At 42.6% G+C, this 13979-nt stretch overlaps 1 protein-coding gene across 1 annotated transcript in view; it reads left to right on the top strand.

Annotated features, from left to right (window-relative positions):
• Window positions 1-13979, top strand: part of HMCN1 (hemicentin 1) — a 161259-nt gene that overhangs the window by 42861 nt on the left and 104419 nt on the right. Inside the window, exons 5-10 of the mRNA XM_054638146.2 lie at window positions 714-885; window positions 2035-2141; window positions 5197-5317; window positions 5805-6068; window positions 6326-6470; window positions 10031-10152. Coding sequence (XP_054494121.2) covers window positions 714-885; window positions 2035-2141; window positions 5197-5317; window positions 5805-6068; window positions 6326-6470; window positions 10031-10152 — 931 coding nt within the window. The remainder of the gene's footprint in view (window positions 1-713; window positions 886-2034; window positions 2142-5196; window positions 5318-5804; window positions 6069-6325; window positions 6471-10030; window positions 10153-13979) is intronic.

Genomic DNA, 13979 nt, shown 5'->3' with positions numbered 1-13979 from the left:
AGATATTCAATTATCCCTTCAGGCAGTGGGAAGCAAAGACAGGTAGAGGCACCTTTGCCTCCACTTGCCCAACTCAACTCTTCCCCTGATTCCTTCTCCCTCCCCCGGTGCCATCAGGAATGGGGTTGTGGTCAATATTTACAGGTTTCTCCTGGCTGCTCTTCCTCCTCACACTCTTCCTTTCCCTCACTGTGGGCTCTCCTATGGGCTGCTGTCCTGTCCCTGGTGTGGGAGCATCTGTGCCCTCCAGGGACATACTATCCAAAACTGTGTTCTCTTCCAGCCCCAGCTCTGTTCTGTGCCTAACAATAATTTGTATTAGGTGTTTTAGGGGAAAAAAAACCTGGAGAAGTCCAGAGATATCAATTACTCAGTACATCTGGATGAGAATATTTTCTTTGTTGCTTCATGCAACTAATAATTGATGAGCAGAAATGCTTACAGGTTTGTATCCCTAATTCCTTTAAAAATTTACCTGTGGTTGTTGTGTAGAGATGAATCCAGGTGTGCTGGTGAACTCCTTTAAACATCATGCTGACCATGGCTTTGCTAGTATCTTCTATTAAAGTTGCATTTCCTTTAAGTATTCACATTTTTTTAAAAAATAAACCAATATGGAATCTCTACAAGACAGTAGAGAGAGGCATTTCAGCAGAAAATATTTCAACAGCCAGTACTGCTGATAGTATAGTTACTGTTCTTTTCTCTTCTAGGTGTTAAAATGGGTTGAAGAAGCAGTTCAAGCCTCCAAAGTGCATCTCTTGTCTACAGACCATCTATCCATGGCTGTAAATACTTGGCAGATCCCTTTTGATCCCAGTCTGAAGGAAGTTACAGTGTCCTTGAGTGGTCCTTCACCAGCAATGGAGATTCATAATCCTCTAGGTGAAGTACTTTATACTTTCTTTTGTGGTATAGAAAAAAGGGAAGGAAAAATTCCTTCTGGTATTTTATTTTTTTTCCAATATTCCATGGGGTTTTTTCACTTGGGGGAAACTGGAAAAAACTTCCTTATTCTGCCCACTTCGTCTCACCTCCATCTTCTTTGTTACAATTTTACCTTGCATTCCAGATTACTGGACACTTTAGTCTTTCATCTGTTTTTATATTCCCTGAACCATCATTTAAGGGTTGTACATGATGGTTGGGTTTTATGTGAGGAAAGTTCAACCATGGTCTAGCTTTTTTGAACTGAGAACATTCAGAACCAAACCTGTCTCCCCTGCCCATCTCCAGCTGAGCAGTGTGTGATGGAGAATGCAATGACAGACTTGGAGCTAATTTGTAATAAAAGCTATTTTGAACAAATCTGTTGTTTATTATTAAGTTGATGCCCTAGGAACTTGGAACAGCACTTCAGAAATAAATTTGGATCATATTTTGTATTCTCTGAATGACTTTTGCCTAAGGATATAGCTTGAGTAGCTGGGAAATATTTTCTGCCCAGGATGAGTTCCCTGCAATGTGGTCTGGTCTGTCCTGCACTGAAGCATTCTTGTTTACAGGAAAGAGATTTGCTCAATGTCTGTGTTCAAGCCATGGCAACACACAGCCCTGGGTGCAAGTGTCAGGCTTCCCTGAAGCTGTGACCCCACCTCTTTTTGGCCTTTCTCATGGATCAGCTCCATGATCAGGGTTCACTGAAATTACTCAAGGCAAATCTAGTAGGTTTTGAAAAGGGGCACTGGGACATCCCAGTCTCCACTTCTTTTTTCCCTTTAGTGCTGTGAAGGAGCCAGATGAGTTTTAGTGCTGATGATTCTTCAGGGTCAGCCTTTAGGGAGCAAAATCCCTCTCTAGAGGGCCAATTCCTGCACACAACCACCCACATATAAATGAACATTTTCAGTATTCTGTCAAAGAATTATAGGGAATTTTGACTGTTGTAAATGTGATTGACTACTAAGTAGTGAGTAAGTCAAGTATCAGAAATACATTGGTCCAAAACAAAAATATTGTATTTACTCTCTGTTTTTTAAAAGCAATGCTGTGTTTACTCCATCCTGTATTTAGTTCCTGTTTCTGTTTTTTCAGGGAAGCAGCTCAGTAAGGCATCAGGACTGAATGAATTGCTAAATATCCAAAACTCTGCAAAGGTAGTAAATGTCAAAGATCCAGAGCCTGGAACATGGACAATTAAGGTAAAGTTATTGCAGAACTTCTGAGTGATTGTCCTGTAACATATAAGTGGGTTGTATAATGATTTGCTATGTTATTTATCATAGATACTTACAGCTGAGTCTGTGTTACAGTAAATGTCCTGTGATCTTGTATTTAATATTGTTGTATACCTCTTTATGTAGGTAAAGCTGCATGATCCCAGCTTTCCTAAATAGATGTGGAAACAATCCTACTGGTGTAGATCCTTTCTGACTGAACTATTCCATTGTAGCAGTGTAAATACTCTATAGTCATTTTTGGAGGGGAAGGCACCCGGGTGAGGCACTTTATAGGCAGTGCTGAATGGATCCTGCTGTGCATTGTCCCTGCCCTAAGCACAGAGGTGCTTTGAAAAGGGCCATTAATTCACACACAGCCCTGGGGGAAGCTGTTGATCCTGCTGCAGAACTGCAGCTACAAAGGCATGTTGAGCTCAGCAGCTCTGGGTAGAATTGTTTGAATGTCTGTCTAGGACTGGGGGCTTACCAAATGAGGGACAGGGACTTTTTATATGGGCAGATATATGGGACAAGAGGGAAAGGATTTTAACTGCCAGAGGGGAGGGCTGGATGGGCTCTTGGGAAGGAATTGTTCCCTGTGAGGGTGGGGAGGCCCTGGCACAGGGTGCCCAGAGCAGCTGTGGCTGCCCCTGGATCCCTGGCAGTGTCCAAGGCCAGGCTGGATGGGGCTTGGAGCAACCTGGGACAGTGGAAGGTGTCCCTGCCTGTGGCAGGGGGTGGCACTGGGTGACTTTTTAAGGTCATTTCCAATTCCATGATTCTGTGACCAAAAGTGCTGAAAACCAGTACAGAGACAATCTGGTGGGCTATTGAAAGTGAAAAAGGTTTGGGTCCTGCTGGACATGATAATGTGATCCACATTGGGTCCTGAGACCTTTTCCTACAAGTCAGTGCAGTAGGATTCACTTCTGTCACTTGTTGGAGGCTTCTAGGGAGAGGGATCAGTGCAGCAAGTATCCAGTGCCCTGCAGCGCAGAGGGGGAGTGCAGGAAGAGCCCTGTGTGCTCCTGGCTGTGTGATGGGAGCTGAGCCACTGCTGTGTGTCAGCACCAAGTGCTGGCTGCTGGGGACGAGTCCTGGCCTCAGGGTGGGACCCCTGCAGGGCCAACAGTCCCCTCATGCCCAGGCTGCCACTGGTGGCATGCACTCCTGGCAGCAGGACAGCAGCCCTGTTGAGCCATCAGGCTGCTCCTGCAGGCAGGGCCTGCGAGCTTTTTGGGGGTTGGGAGGTTTTTTTGGTTTTTTTTTCCTAATCTCAGCATAATGCTGTCTCCAGCTCTATGGAGAGCATGGATGAAACATTCAAATTTATATATTTTGGGCTAAAAAAGAAATGAAGAAAAATCTCTTGAATATATAGTTGAAATATTTAAATATAAATTCTATGAGCAAGCCAGGTCATGCATTTTTTCATAAGATACCTGTATTTTGGGCAATTTTTTGATGTTGTTTGCAAGACAGGAAAGCATCTTTCACAAATATGTATTTGCTCTTTTGGTTATACTCATCCAACCTGGGATGGCAAACACTAAAGTACAGTCTCTGTAATCCATGTTCAACTACAAATAATGAGAAAAGACCTAAAGCTAATAATCGGAAAGCAGTCCTGTGTGATAAAACTAATTCCTTCTGTTTACCTAAACACCTCCAGCTCCTAGACATGACAGTGAGAGATGTGTTTATTGTTATTAGGAAATGGTAAAATTTTATAAGGTTATTCCGGCCTTAAAAGTTGCAAATAACCAAAGGTCTGAGTAATTCATAAAGAGAAATGATTTCCCAGTATATTTTTCTGTGGATTGTTTACTTGGCTTTAGTGACTGGCTTGGTTTATTTACACAAAGATTTTAAGACTTAAGTTTTGTGAAAATTTTATTCACACCATAAACTCCTTATACAGATGCACCAAGCTATAAAAACAGAACTTTATCACTGAATTTATCTAATGAAATTTTAACTGGCAATTAACGCTTGATACCTTGAGTTGTTTGGCACAATTAAATATTTCTTTATATTGTTAACAGCTGGCTTATATAAAAAAGGCTTTAGTGGTTCTGTTTCTGAGGTGAAAGGCTAACTAAATAGAAGGAAATGTGTTGTTTTAATCAGATAGACATTGATTTGTCATGGTGTCTAATGCCTGTCCAAAGGCTGTTAGTTAGAAGAAACAACTGTTTAATTTGATATTCACATGCAGTGGTGGCAGAGGGGGTTACTCTGGAGGAACCTCTCCCAGAGAGCTGCAGGAATTTGAGAATGGATGAGGTAAAACTCCAGGGAAGCTCAATGGAAGCTTCCAGACACCTGAAGGGTGTAGAAGTAGGTGAGGAGGAAAAGCCATGGGTTCCTGTGCACCTTTGGCAAGTAGCCCCTGACCTTTCTTTCTCTGCATAGAATCATAGGAAGTAAATTATAATTACTTTGATTTGTCTTCTTTAAGATGAAAGATGTGCATCAAAGCAGCTGTACTCTCCAGAACATGATGCTCAGGCTGTTCAAGGATAATGGATGGGGGGGGGGGGGGGGGGGGGGTTGTTCTGATTTGTTTTTTGCTGGTTGAAGCAGAATGACAAGGTGAGAGTACAAGGGTACAGACCAGAGGGGAGAGGTACCTGTGCACCCCCTGTTCCCCCTTGGCCAGGGAAGAGAAGCACCTTTAATGCATAGATTTTTCTGTTGAGTTCTGATTCACTCACCATTTTCTAGTGGAGTTTGTAATGGTCAGGTCCTAACTCCCAGACCAGTGCCATTGCAGGCACTAGCATGTGGCAAGGAGTTGTGGATTTGTTGGTGTGATTTCCTTCCAAGACAAACTGGCTGTCTTTGCTGACACCAGCGATTGTAGGGCTGGGTGTGAAAGCAAAGCTTTATTCAAGGTGCTTTTCCTTACCACCTGAGCCATGAGGCTCCTGTCTGTGCTGCTGTGAGCCATGCTGGAGTCAGTCCCTGAGCTCAGGGCTGGCTCAGCTCTGTGCAGTGCCTGCAGTGCTGGTTCCATGTGCTGGCTGTTTTGCAGACCTCGAGCAGCGGGAGGCACTCTGTGCGCATCACGGGGCTCAGCACCATCGACTTCAGGGCTGGCTTCTCCAGAAGGCCCACCTTGGACTTCAAAAAAACATCCAGCAGGCCAGTGCAAGGTTTGTTTCCACTTCAATCCATATTAGATACCTTCAGGTCCCCAAAGTCGAGTAGAGCTCTAAGATGAGCCTTGTGATAACTCTGGGGATGCTGTGGGTTGGTTCCTGGAAGGGGCTTTGTATCTGTGTGACATAAATACAGATATTCTTAACTATGCCTCAAAATTGCAGTGCTGTTCCTGTTATTTTTGAAGCTTCAGAAAAAGCCTTTGACCTAGAGGCATGGTGAGGAGTTAATAAAGAAACTGCTTTTTTCAGAAACACCTGTTGGAAATCAGTAATTTAAACTCTCCCCAGCTGGGTCTACTCACGGCTAATAAGCAGAGCTCAGCTGAGCCCAATTTAGTCTTTCCCTACTCAGTAGGTAAGGGTTGGAGCTGAATGCTGCATTCATGGGGTAGTGAGCAATGCAGATGGAATTTAATCTTTCATGTTTTAATTATCTGTTTTCTTTAGCACTTAAAATAGTGTGTTTATGTTTTTCTAGGGATTCCTACCTTCATGCTGCTGAATACCACAGGTATCCTGCTTCCAGCTAGAGTAGACCGACTGGAACTTCTGAGTATTACAGGGGAACTCCTTAAGACCTTGCCTGTGAAATACTATCCTGACAGAAAACCCTATGGACTATGGAATATTTCTGACTTCATTCCACCAGATGAAGCTTTTTTTGTTAAAATAATGGGCTATGACAAGGATGGTTATCTTTTTCAGAGAGTTTCAAGTGTTTTGTTTTCTAGTATTATTCCTGGTAAGTGACTTTAACTTGAAATGACTGTTCATTTGTCTCATCTGAGTCAGTTGAAATTGAGGTCTTGTATGCTTTTATAACTTCTGCAAGTACTTTCTGTGCTGTTTCCTTCCAAAGTTTTGTCTCTAGTTCATAATGGTCAATACCTACTAAGTGGAGCTTTATCAGAAATTGAGCTTTCTTTTAATAAAAGGAAAGGATAGGATTTGTGTTAGTAGCTGTTAACATACGTTCTGGGCAATGTTTTCTTTCTTCAGATGCCCCCAAAGTTACAATGCCCATGAAGACTCCAGGATATTATTTACAGCCAGGCTCTGTTCCTTGCCATGTTGATAGCCTTATACCTTTTACTCAGCGTTTTACTAAAAATGGAGTGAAACTGGGAGTGGATCAGTTCTTCAAGTAAGTAGTAGCCTTTTTTCAGAGGGCTGCTTCATTTCCTATTTATAGCTTATGCTCTCTATTATTATTTACTGCTGTGTGCTGTCTACATCCTGCTACTTCTAGTCTATTATTTTTGGTGCTCTTCATCAGGAAAGCTGTATTTTATGGAGATATTGATAATATTTATATACAGAGAGATATATCTATATATGATGTATAGGAGGATGTACACTCTGCATATGATGGGATTTTTAAGGTTCTGGCCTAAATTCCCCTCAAATGTGTGCTCTGAAATTATGATAAACTGGGTCTAAAAGTCTAGAAGGCAAATGGTTTTAATTTATATTTTTAAATATTATGCAAAATCGGTAACTAGCTTTGTTTATTAAACACACCCCTCACTCTGGCCCCAGTGATATGTAGATGACTAGGCATACATTAAGTTTTGATTTTTGATGCCTTTCATGGAGGCCCTAGAAGTATGTCCTATGACTTGCCCTAGAAATCTTCATCTTCAGAAAATCTCTGAAAGAGCAAAATTTATGTGGGATATACCAGAAAGCTCTTCAGATTTCTGTATAGAAAAAGAATTGTTTGCCCTTTCTTTGTAGGGTGAGAGAATAATAAAAAAAAAAAAAGGTTAATTAGTTAAAATACTCATAAAGTGCCCCTTTTAATTCTGTTTGTTAAAACCAAAAGGTAAGTGTGCCCTAGGAAACAGCGTCAGCAGCCTCCTGTGCAGCCCAAAGCACCTCAGGAGCAGACTGTAGACTAAATTCTGCATTCCCCAGCAGGTACAGCATACCCAAGTGAACGCATCCTGCAGCTCCCTTGTGCACTGCTGGCAGTGGGAAATGCTGCAGCTTGGTGTAGTTTGGGTTTTAATGAGGTGCCACTGACACACAGTCAGCCCCAGCACAGCACATACTTGGGCTGCTGTGTAATGTTTTCCATTCCTTAGGTATCAAACCCCATGCTTCTCCTTGTTCTTCACACATCCAGCACCGCTGATTCGACCGCATTTCTCTTTTTTCTGTTACAGAGCAGATGAATGAACACATCATCCAAGTTAATTTAACAAAACATATCTCAAGCCAGATATTGTTAGTCACAGTTAAATAGGATCTAATTCAGCTTGGCTTGTTTGCTTCTTATTTGTAGTGAAGTTCCAGGCAGGGTTTGTCCAGCTTAGTAGTTCAGTGCAGATTTGAACTGTAGTATTCCTCTGCATTGAATGAGTTTTGTTTCGGTGTTGAGATGTCTTCACTCAACTGTTTTAATATTTATTTTAAAACCTAAATGGTTTATGAGTTGAATATTGTATTTCTATTGTGACAGTTTCTATGTGAAAATACCCTTAGAATGACTACAGGCTTAAGGTTCATGAGGAGAACAGACTTTGAAATATGAATTTTTTTTTTTTTTACTTCCAGAGGTACTATCAGCTCCAGTATTTAAATTTAAATTAATAACTTATGTTAGGAAGAAGAAATTTTTTCAAATTGTAACAGCTTTGTCTTTCTACATTTCTGCATCCTGTGGTACTGTAGTAAGAAAATTTGTGTTTTGCTTAATATCCCAGTGCAGTTTTTACCAGCCTGATAAAGGAGGTCAAGAGCAGGAGTTGAGCACCTCATTCCAGTGGGCAGTGGGAGCTGAGCTGTCCATTCTGAATTATAAATAGCAGATCCCACCAATCCTGCAGAGATTAGAACCAGCAAAAATAAGACATTAAATTCTGACAAGGAAGGCAATTCATGTAGTTAATCAAAATAACAATCATGATAATTAAAAAATTCACTGATAATCAATTGCTATTTGTGGTTCCTATTCAAGTCTAGTAAACTATGCAGAATATATCCCTCCAAACCATGTGCTAGGAAGTGAAATGATAGGTTTCATTTCTGCCTGTGAGCTGTAGCCTTCTGCTGGTGAGCTCCCAGCTGGGTCTCGAGCAGCATGGTGGGGATGTCCAGGCGGTGAGGTCTGACACAACCCAAGCACCACCGTGCTCTCTGCATGACTGAGAGCCAGGGGTTCATCTGGGCTGTGGAGTGTGAGTGTTTGTAGTTGCCCAGCTGCCCACACAAACAGCCCAGTCAGCAGATTGCATGTACAGTAAAATGAATTTGGTAGATAAGGGTGGTGCTGGAAGGTGCTGAATTATCCCATGACATGTGCTGTGATTTGTGTGCAGTTACAGCTCCTCACCCAGTGCCCATGTGTGGAGCAGATGCCCTGAGCTGTGTGTTAGTCCTTGCTGCCAGTGTTGGTTTGATTTCTAAATTTTTCTTTAATAGTCCACCACTGGTCTTTGTTTTGCCAAGCTGTTCCATGCCCCTGGGCACATTTCCCTTTGTGCTTCTGTTCTCAAGGCTTCCATGTTTGACATCTGGCATGTAGCACAAGTCAGGAAGGAAGCAGAACAGGATTGCCTAACCTCACTTTTAACATACTTTCCATGAAATAAAGGAGTTTCTCACTCGTTATTTGGAAGAAACACCACCTTATTCTTTAGTGCTGGCAGTTGCTGCCATGTCCATGTGCCAGCATTGCAGTGGGAAATGTCATAGATTTGAAGTATGATATATTAGGTTATCTAGAGTAAGTATGAAGTAAGAGGGAACAAGTAGAAAGCCATTTAAGGTCACTGTACACTGTTTTCATTTGTGGTGTGCTTGGATTGTCTGTCTCATGGTGCTACAGCATTGACCTTCCATGCATATTCCAAGTCTCTTGTTCCTTCTGTATCCTTTAAGGGCTGATAAATCAATCTATTCAGACAAACAAAGGGGTCATTAATGTAGTGTTTTCCTGTAATGTGGCAATGACTTGCCAAAGCTCTCACAGATATTTTGGTGCTTATCAGTTTTGTTTATGTGCCATAGCAACAGGCCATGGGGAGCACTGGGATACTGCAGAACCACTGGTTTGCTCATTTATGTTGTCCTGTGTGTCTGTAGCACCAGAAGTTTATAAAATGTGGTTTTGTATCATAAGAGACCGAGAATGTTTGTTTTGAAGCACGTGTAAGCAGCCTACATAGCTACAATTTTATTCCCTTCTTGCTTTCACGTTGTGTGTGATACCAATGTGGTGTTACTGCCCAGCAGCCTTGGCCTTGCTGGGATCTAGAAAATACCTGCAGTGGTTCTCTGGATTGTTGTACCTGTGAGTTTGGGAAGCTCAGGTGGGAGGATGAGACCTTGTTGCCTTTGCTGGTAAGAGGCTTGGGTTTGGTACCACACACTGGTTCTGCACAGAAACTTGCTGGCATCAAGGAATGTGTCTCCTCAGGTGTTGAATACAACAGAACACAAGCAGCAAATATACTGCCTTTGGGTATTGTGTGACAACTGCTGACTTGTTAAAGGTTTATTTTTTGATGTACAAGTGGGACATTCTGCAAAATCTTAGGAGAAAATAGCATCCGTAAAATGTCATCCAATTTGATTCATCAGAGGGTCTGTCTTGCCTCTTAATGATTGTGAAACTCTCCTGTGCCTGCAGTCAGGAAACCAAGCTGGTGTAGCTCTTGGCTCTTTGAGGGATTCAGTGGGTGCCCTTTTCTCCTGCAGGGAATCATCCAGCATGAGCTGGGACATTGCCCAGGTGTCCGTGTCCGACGAGGGCTTCTATGAGTGCGTGGCCAGCAGCACTGCGGGGACAGGACGCGCGCAGACGTTCCTCGACGTGTCAGGTGCGTCCCAGCCGCCCCTCTGGGGTGGGTTACTTGGGCTACAACACTTAGGAAAGGCACATGGCGCTGATAAAATACATTCCCAGTTTTAAGTGTGTTTTTAATTACTGTGTTTTTTCCTCACCCGTGTCCACAAGTGAGCTGAGGTTTATTCAACAAACCTGCTTTAAATATCAGAGTTGGTTTGGTTTTGGTTCCTGCTATGAGTTGGACTTGCAGAATAGATCTGACCTGTAAAATCCAAAACCTAAATCTCAGATTTCAACTGTTCTCATTTTTATTTCACTTTGTACCAATTATATGTTGGCTTGATTGTATGCATGTGTTATCTGATAGACAAGGAAGTATGAAAGTTTGTGTTCAAATTTCTGCTTTTTTACAATACAAAATTCAGTAAATTGTTGGAAATCTCATCTATTACCTTGAATTTCTTAAAAGTGGTAATAAATTTGAGGAAGTAAAATGAATGAGGTGAAAAATAGGGCTTATCACAAAGATAGTTTTGAATAAACAGTATGCTTATTTCTGTCTGTGGGTGGATGGATGAGAACCCTGCCCATACTATAGCAAATTTTGTCACTTAATTTTTCACAGTTGCAGTGTAGACAGAGTGAGAGGGAAAAATAATTTCTGGTTTGTAGTAAAGATCCATTCTATACAGCCTTGTGTTGGTGTTGATCAGATATGAGTCTTGGAGCAAGTGAAAGCTGTTGCTGGTGAGCTGGAAAAACACTGGAGCAGGTAAACTGTGACAGGGAGGAATGGGAGAACTCAGAACATTTTCAACTCAGGGTTTCATTTAATGGCTTGAAATTAAAGTTGTCTTGCCTCTTAACTCTTGCAGTAGCTACTCCAGGTAGCCACTCCAGGTGGATTATGAATCACAGAATCACAAAACAATTCAGGCTGGAGGCACCTTTAGGAGTCATCTAGTCCAATTCACAGCTCAAAGGGAATTAGCTTCCAGGCGTGATTATGTTTTTCAGGAACTTGTCCAGTCAGTTTTTGAATGTCCCCAAGGGTGGAGATTTCACAAGTTCGTGGGCAGCCTTCAGTGCTTAACTACCCCCACTAGGAAAATATTTTGTATATCTGGTCAGAATTTCCCCTGCTGCATGTTAGGAACAAAGACTCTCATCTTTTCTTCCCCCTCTCCTGTGCCCTGAGAACACTCTAATTGTGTATTCCCTAAAACAACTCTCTCAGTAGCTGAAGAGAGTGGCTCCATAACCCTTCACCTTCCCTCTTCCAGGCAAAGGTGTTCCTTTCATTGTACTATGAGCAAATTCTAAGAAACCAGTGTGATAGCATTGATTTTATGCAAGGCAAAGTTTGTAGAGAAAGAGTCCTTTTAGACCAAAGGATGCATTTGAGGAGAGGAACATCCTTTTATTCACATGAAGTAGTGAATAGAAGGGAACAGTAACATCTGTCCTAACCCAAGTCCTGGTTCTAGAGCACTAGTTTATATTTTAGCCACAAAAATCCTTCAAGCAGAAAGGATATTCCCAGATGCTTGTTTCCAACCATGGCTTAGAGGGCAAGCAGTTGTGGGCATAAAGATTCTCACTCTGGAAGTTGCAACCATTCTCCTCATCAAAGAGAAACGTGAAGGAGAATCCTGACCTTTTTCTTGTGATGTTGGTAGCACTTGAAAGCCAAGAGTAATAAGGGGGAATATCCCATATCCCCTCGTTTACAAAGCACAAGAGATGGCCTGGAACTGAGTCACTGTGTAAACATAACAATTTGTTCTGTTCAGAGCCCTGCAGAGGATTAATGGGAGGGAGATGCTTTGAAATCCTTGTGTACAAATATTTGCAAGAAAATTACTTGAAATTTCTTCTTGAAGCAAAGTAAACAATCTTTTCAAGTGTTCTTGGTTTACCCAGCTGACAGACAGTATAGCACAGATAATCCATTCTGGCAACTGTTGTGTGAAAGGTGCTGGAGCTGTGCCAACATTTTCTCATTTCACAGAAAGCGAGCACTTGAGTTTGACTTTTACTCCTATTAAATCTCTAAAATGTCAAATGGTTCGTTAGCCCGTGCAGCACCCTAATTGAAGGGCCCTGAAGTGCTGGGGGATGGCTGAGTGTGAGCACTGCTGTGGGCAGTGGCTGGGGTAGTCCAAAACTTGTGTTGTCCCACTAGACTGGCAGTCAAAAGATGAGGATTCCAGTCCTGTACTGGCCTCATCTCTCTCTCCTGAGTTTAGGTAACATATTTGCTGATAAGCCCGTGGAAAGCAGTAGATTTATTGTTTCTCTCAAACACCACAAACATACAAGTACAGGGGAGACATTCCCTTCAGTAAGCAAGTGTAGCTTTCCATGACTCTCCTCTGCATGGGTTAAAGTCTATGGATTTGGCAATGGAGTGATTGCGGTCAGGACTTTGTTTGTAGGGAGGCAGAGCTGCACACCCAGCACACAGTGCTGTGCAGGGATCCAGCACTGAGCTTGTGAACCTCATCTGAGCCCCCCCAGGAGACCTTGAGGAGGAGGATTTATGGCTGGTTCTGGGCTTAGGAGTAACTTTAACCCTTAATAAATACAGATTCTTTTTAAGAATTTCCTGTTATCCTTGCTTTTTTAGGATAGTTGTGTTTTAGTGTGTACTGATAAAGATTTGGTCTTGCTCTTCCAGCTGTCTCATTTCTGCACAAGCATCCCTCTCCCAAGTATTATTTATTGCAGAGTTTTCTTTGTTCAAGAACCAGTCTGGGGAAAACCAAATGGGAAAACATGTGATATTTTTAATGGGAATGCATAAAGTCATAAATAATTCATTTTCTTTCTTGAAATGTTGCCTCCTTGATCAATAATATCTCAAGGAGGAGCAGAATGACTGCTGCTATTTTAACCATCTGTGATTTCAAAGTTTAATTTCAGTAGAATATTACTGCATCTTCTTTTTTCTGGGAGCATGATAGAACTGTACAGATGGGTCAGGTAGAAAGAAGGTAACACATACTGGGAGTTACAACATAAAATATGTACAGGAGACGATAATGAAATTCCCAGAGATTTGAGTGGAAGTGAGAGTTGAAGGATGTTGTACATAGCTGCAGGAATTCCTCCTCCCTGGCTGTCAGAGCTCACCCATGTACCCAGGGACACCTGGTGTGCAGCAGCACAGCACTGCACAAGGTTCCTGTGGGCTCCAAGAGCTGGGGCTGGGACCCCAGGCCCCCAGGAGTGGTGCCACTGACATGGGGTTCCTAAACCCCTGGTGTGACTCCAGCAGCTGGCACCCAGTCTACTCACACCAGTCCCCCAGTAGCTGGCACTTAATATTTGCAGGGATACGGAGAAGGAACAGGGACTGAGGTTACCCTGGGAGACTTAAAGAAGGGATTTACTAGTGAGAGAGGACAAGCTGTGCTGGCCAGGCTGGGGCTGGGGCAGACAGGGCACTGGCTGGTGGTGCTTTGCAGGGGACAGGCCTGTTTTATGCCCCTTCCTGCCTATTCCTCCCTTTTCTCCTCTCTGATTCACTTCCCTGCATATTCCTTCATGAGTTTGCCAGCTGCCCCTCAGCCCCATCATAGCAGGGACCTCGGGTTTGTGTCCTTACCAGCTGCACAGCCTGGGCTGGCCCCTCTGTGCAATGATGCTGGTAACTTTTGGTGCCCTTCAGTCAGCATGAGGAGGAGTGGCTGTTGGCATTGTGTCTGCTGTCTGTCTGTGTGTGTACTGTTTATTACCTCCCCTTTTCTTACCCTATTTCATGAGGTCCTTAATCAGAGTATGGATGCTTTCTCCTTTCACCTTTTTTATAGAATCCATCATGAAAATAGCTCACTAACAGTGCTAATACTAATG

The sequence above is a fragment of the Agelaius phoeniceus genome, chromosome 8, assembly GCF_051311805.1.
Source record: "Agelaius phoeniceus isolate bAgePho1 chromosome 8, bAgePho1.hap1, whole genome shotgun sequence".
NCBI lineage: Eukaryota > Metazoa > Chordata > Aves > Passeriformes > Icteridae > Agelaius > Agelaius phoeniceus.
Note: the sequence above shows the minus strand (reverse complement) of the source record. Positions and strands in the feature narration are given on the sequence as shown.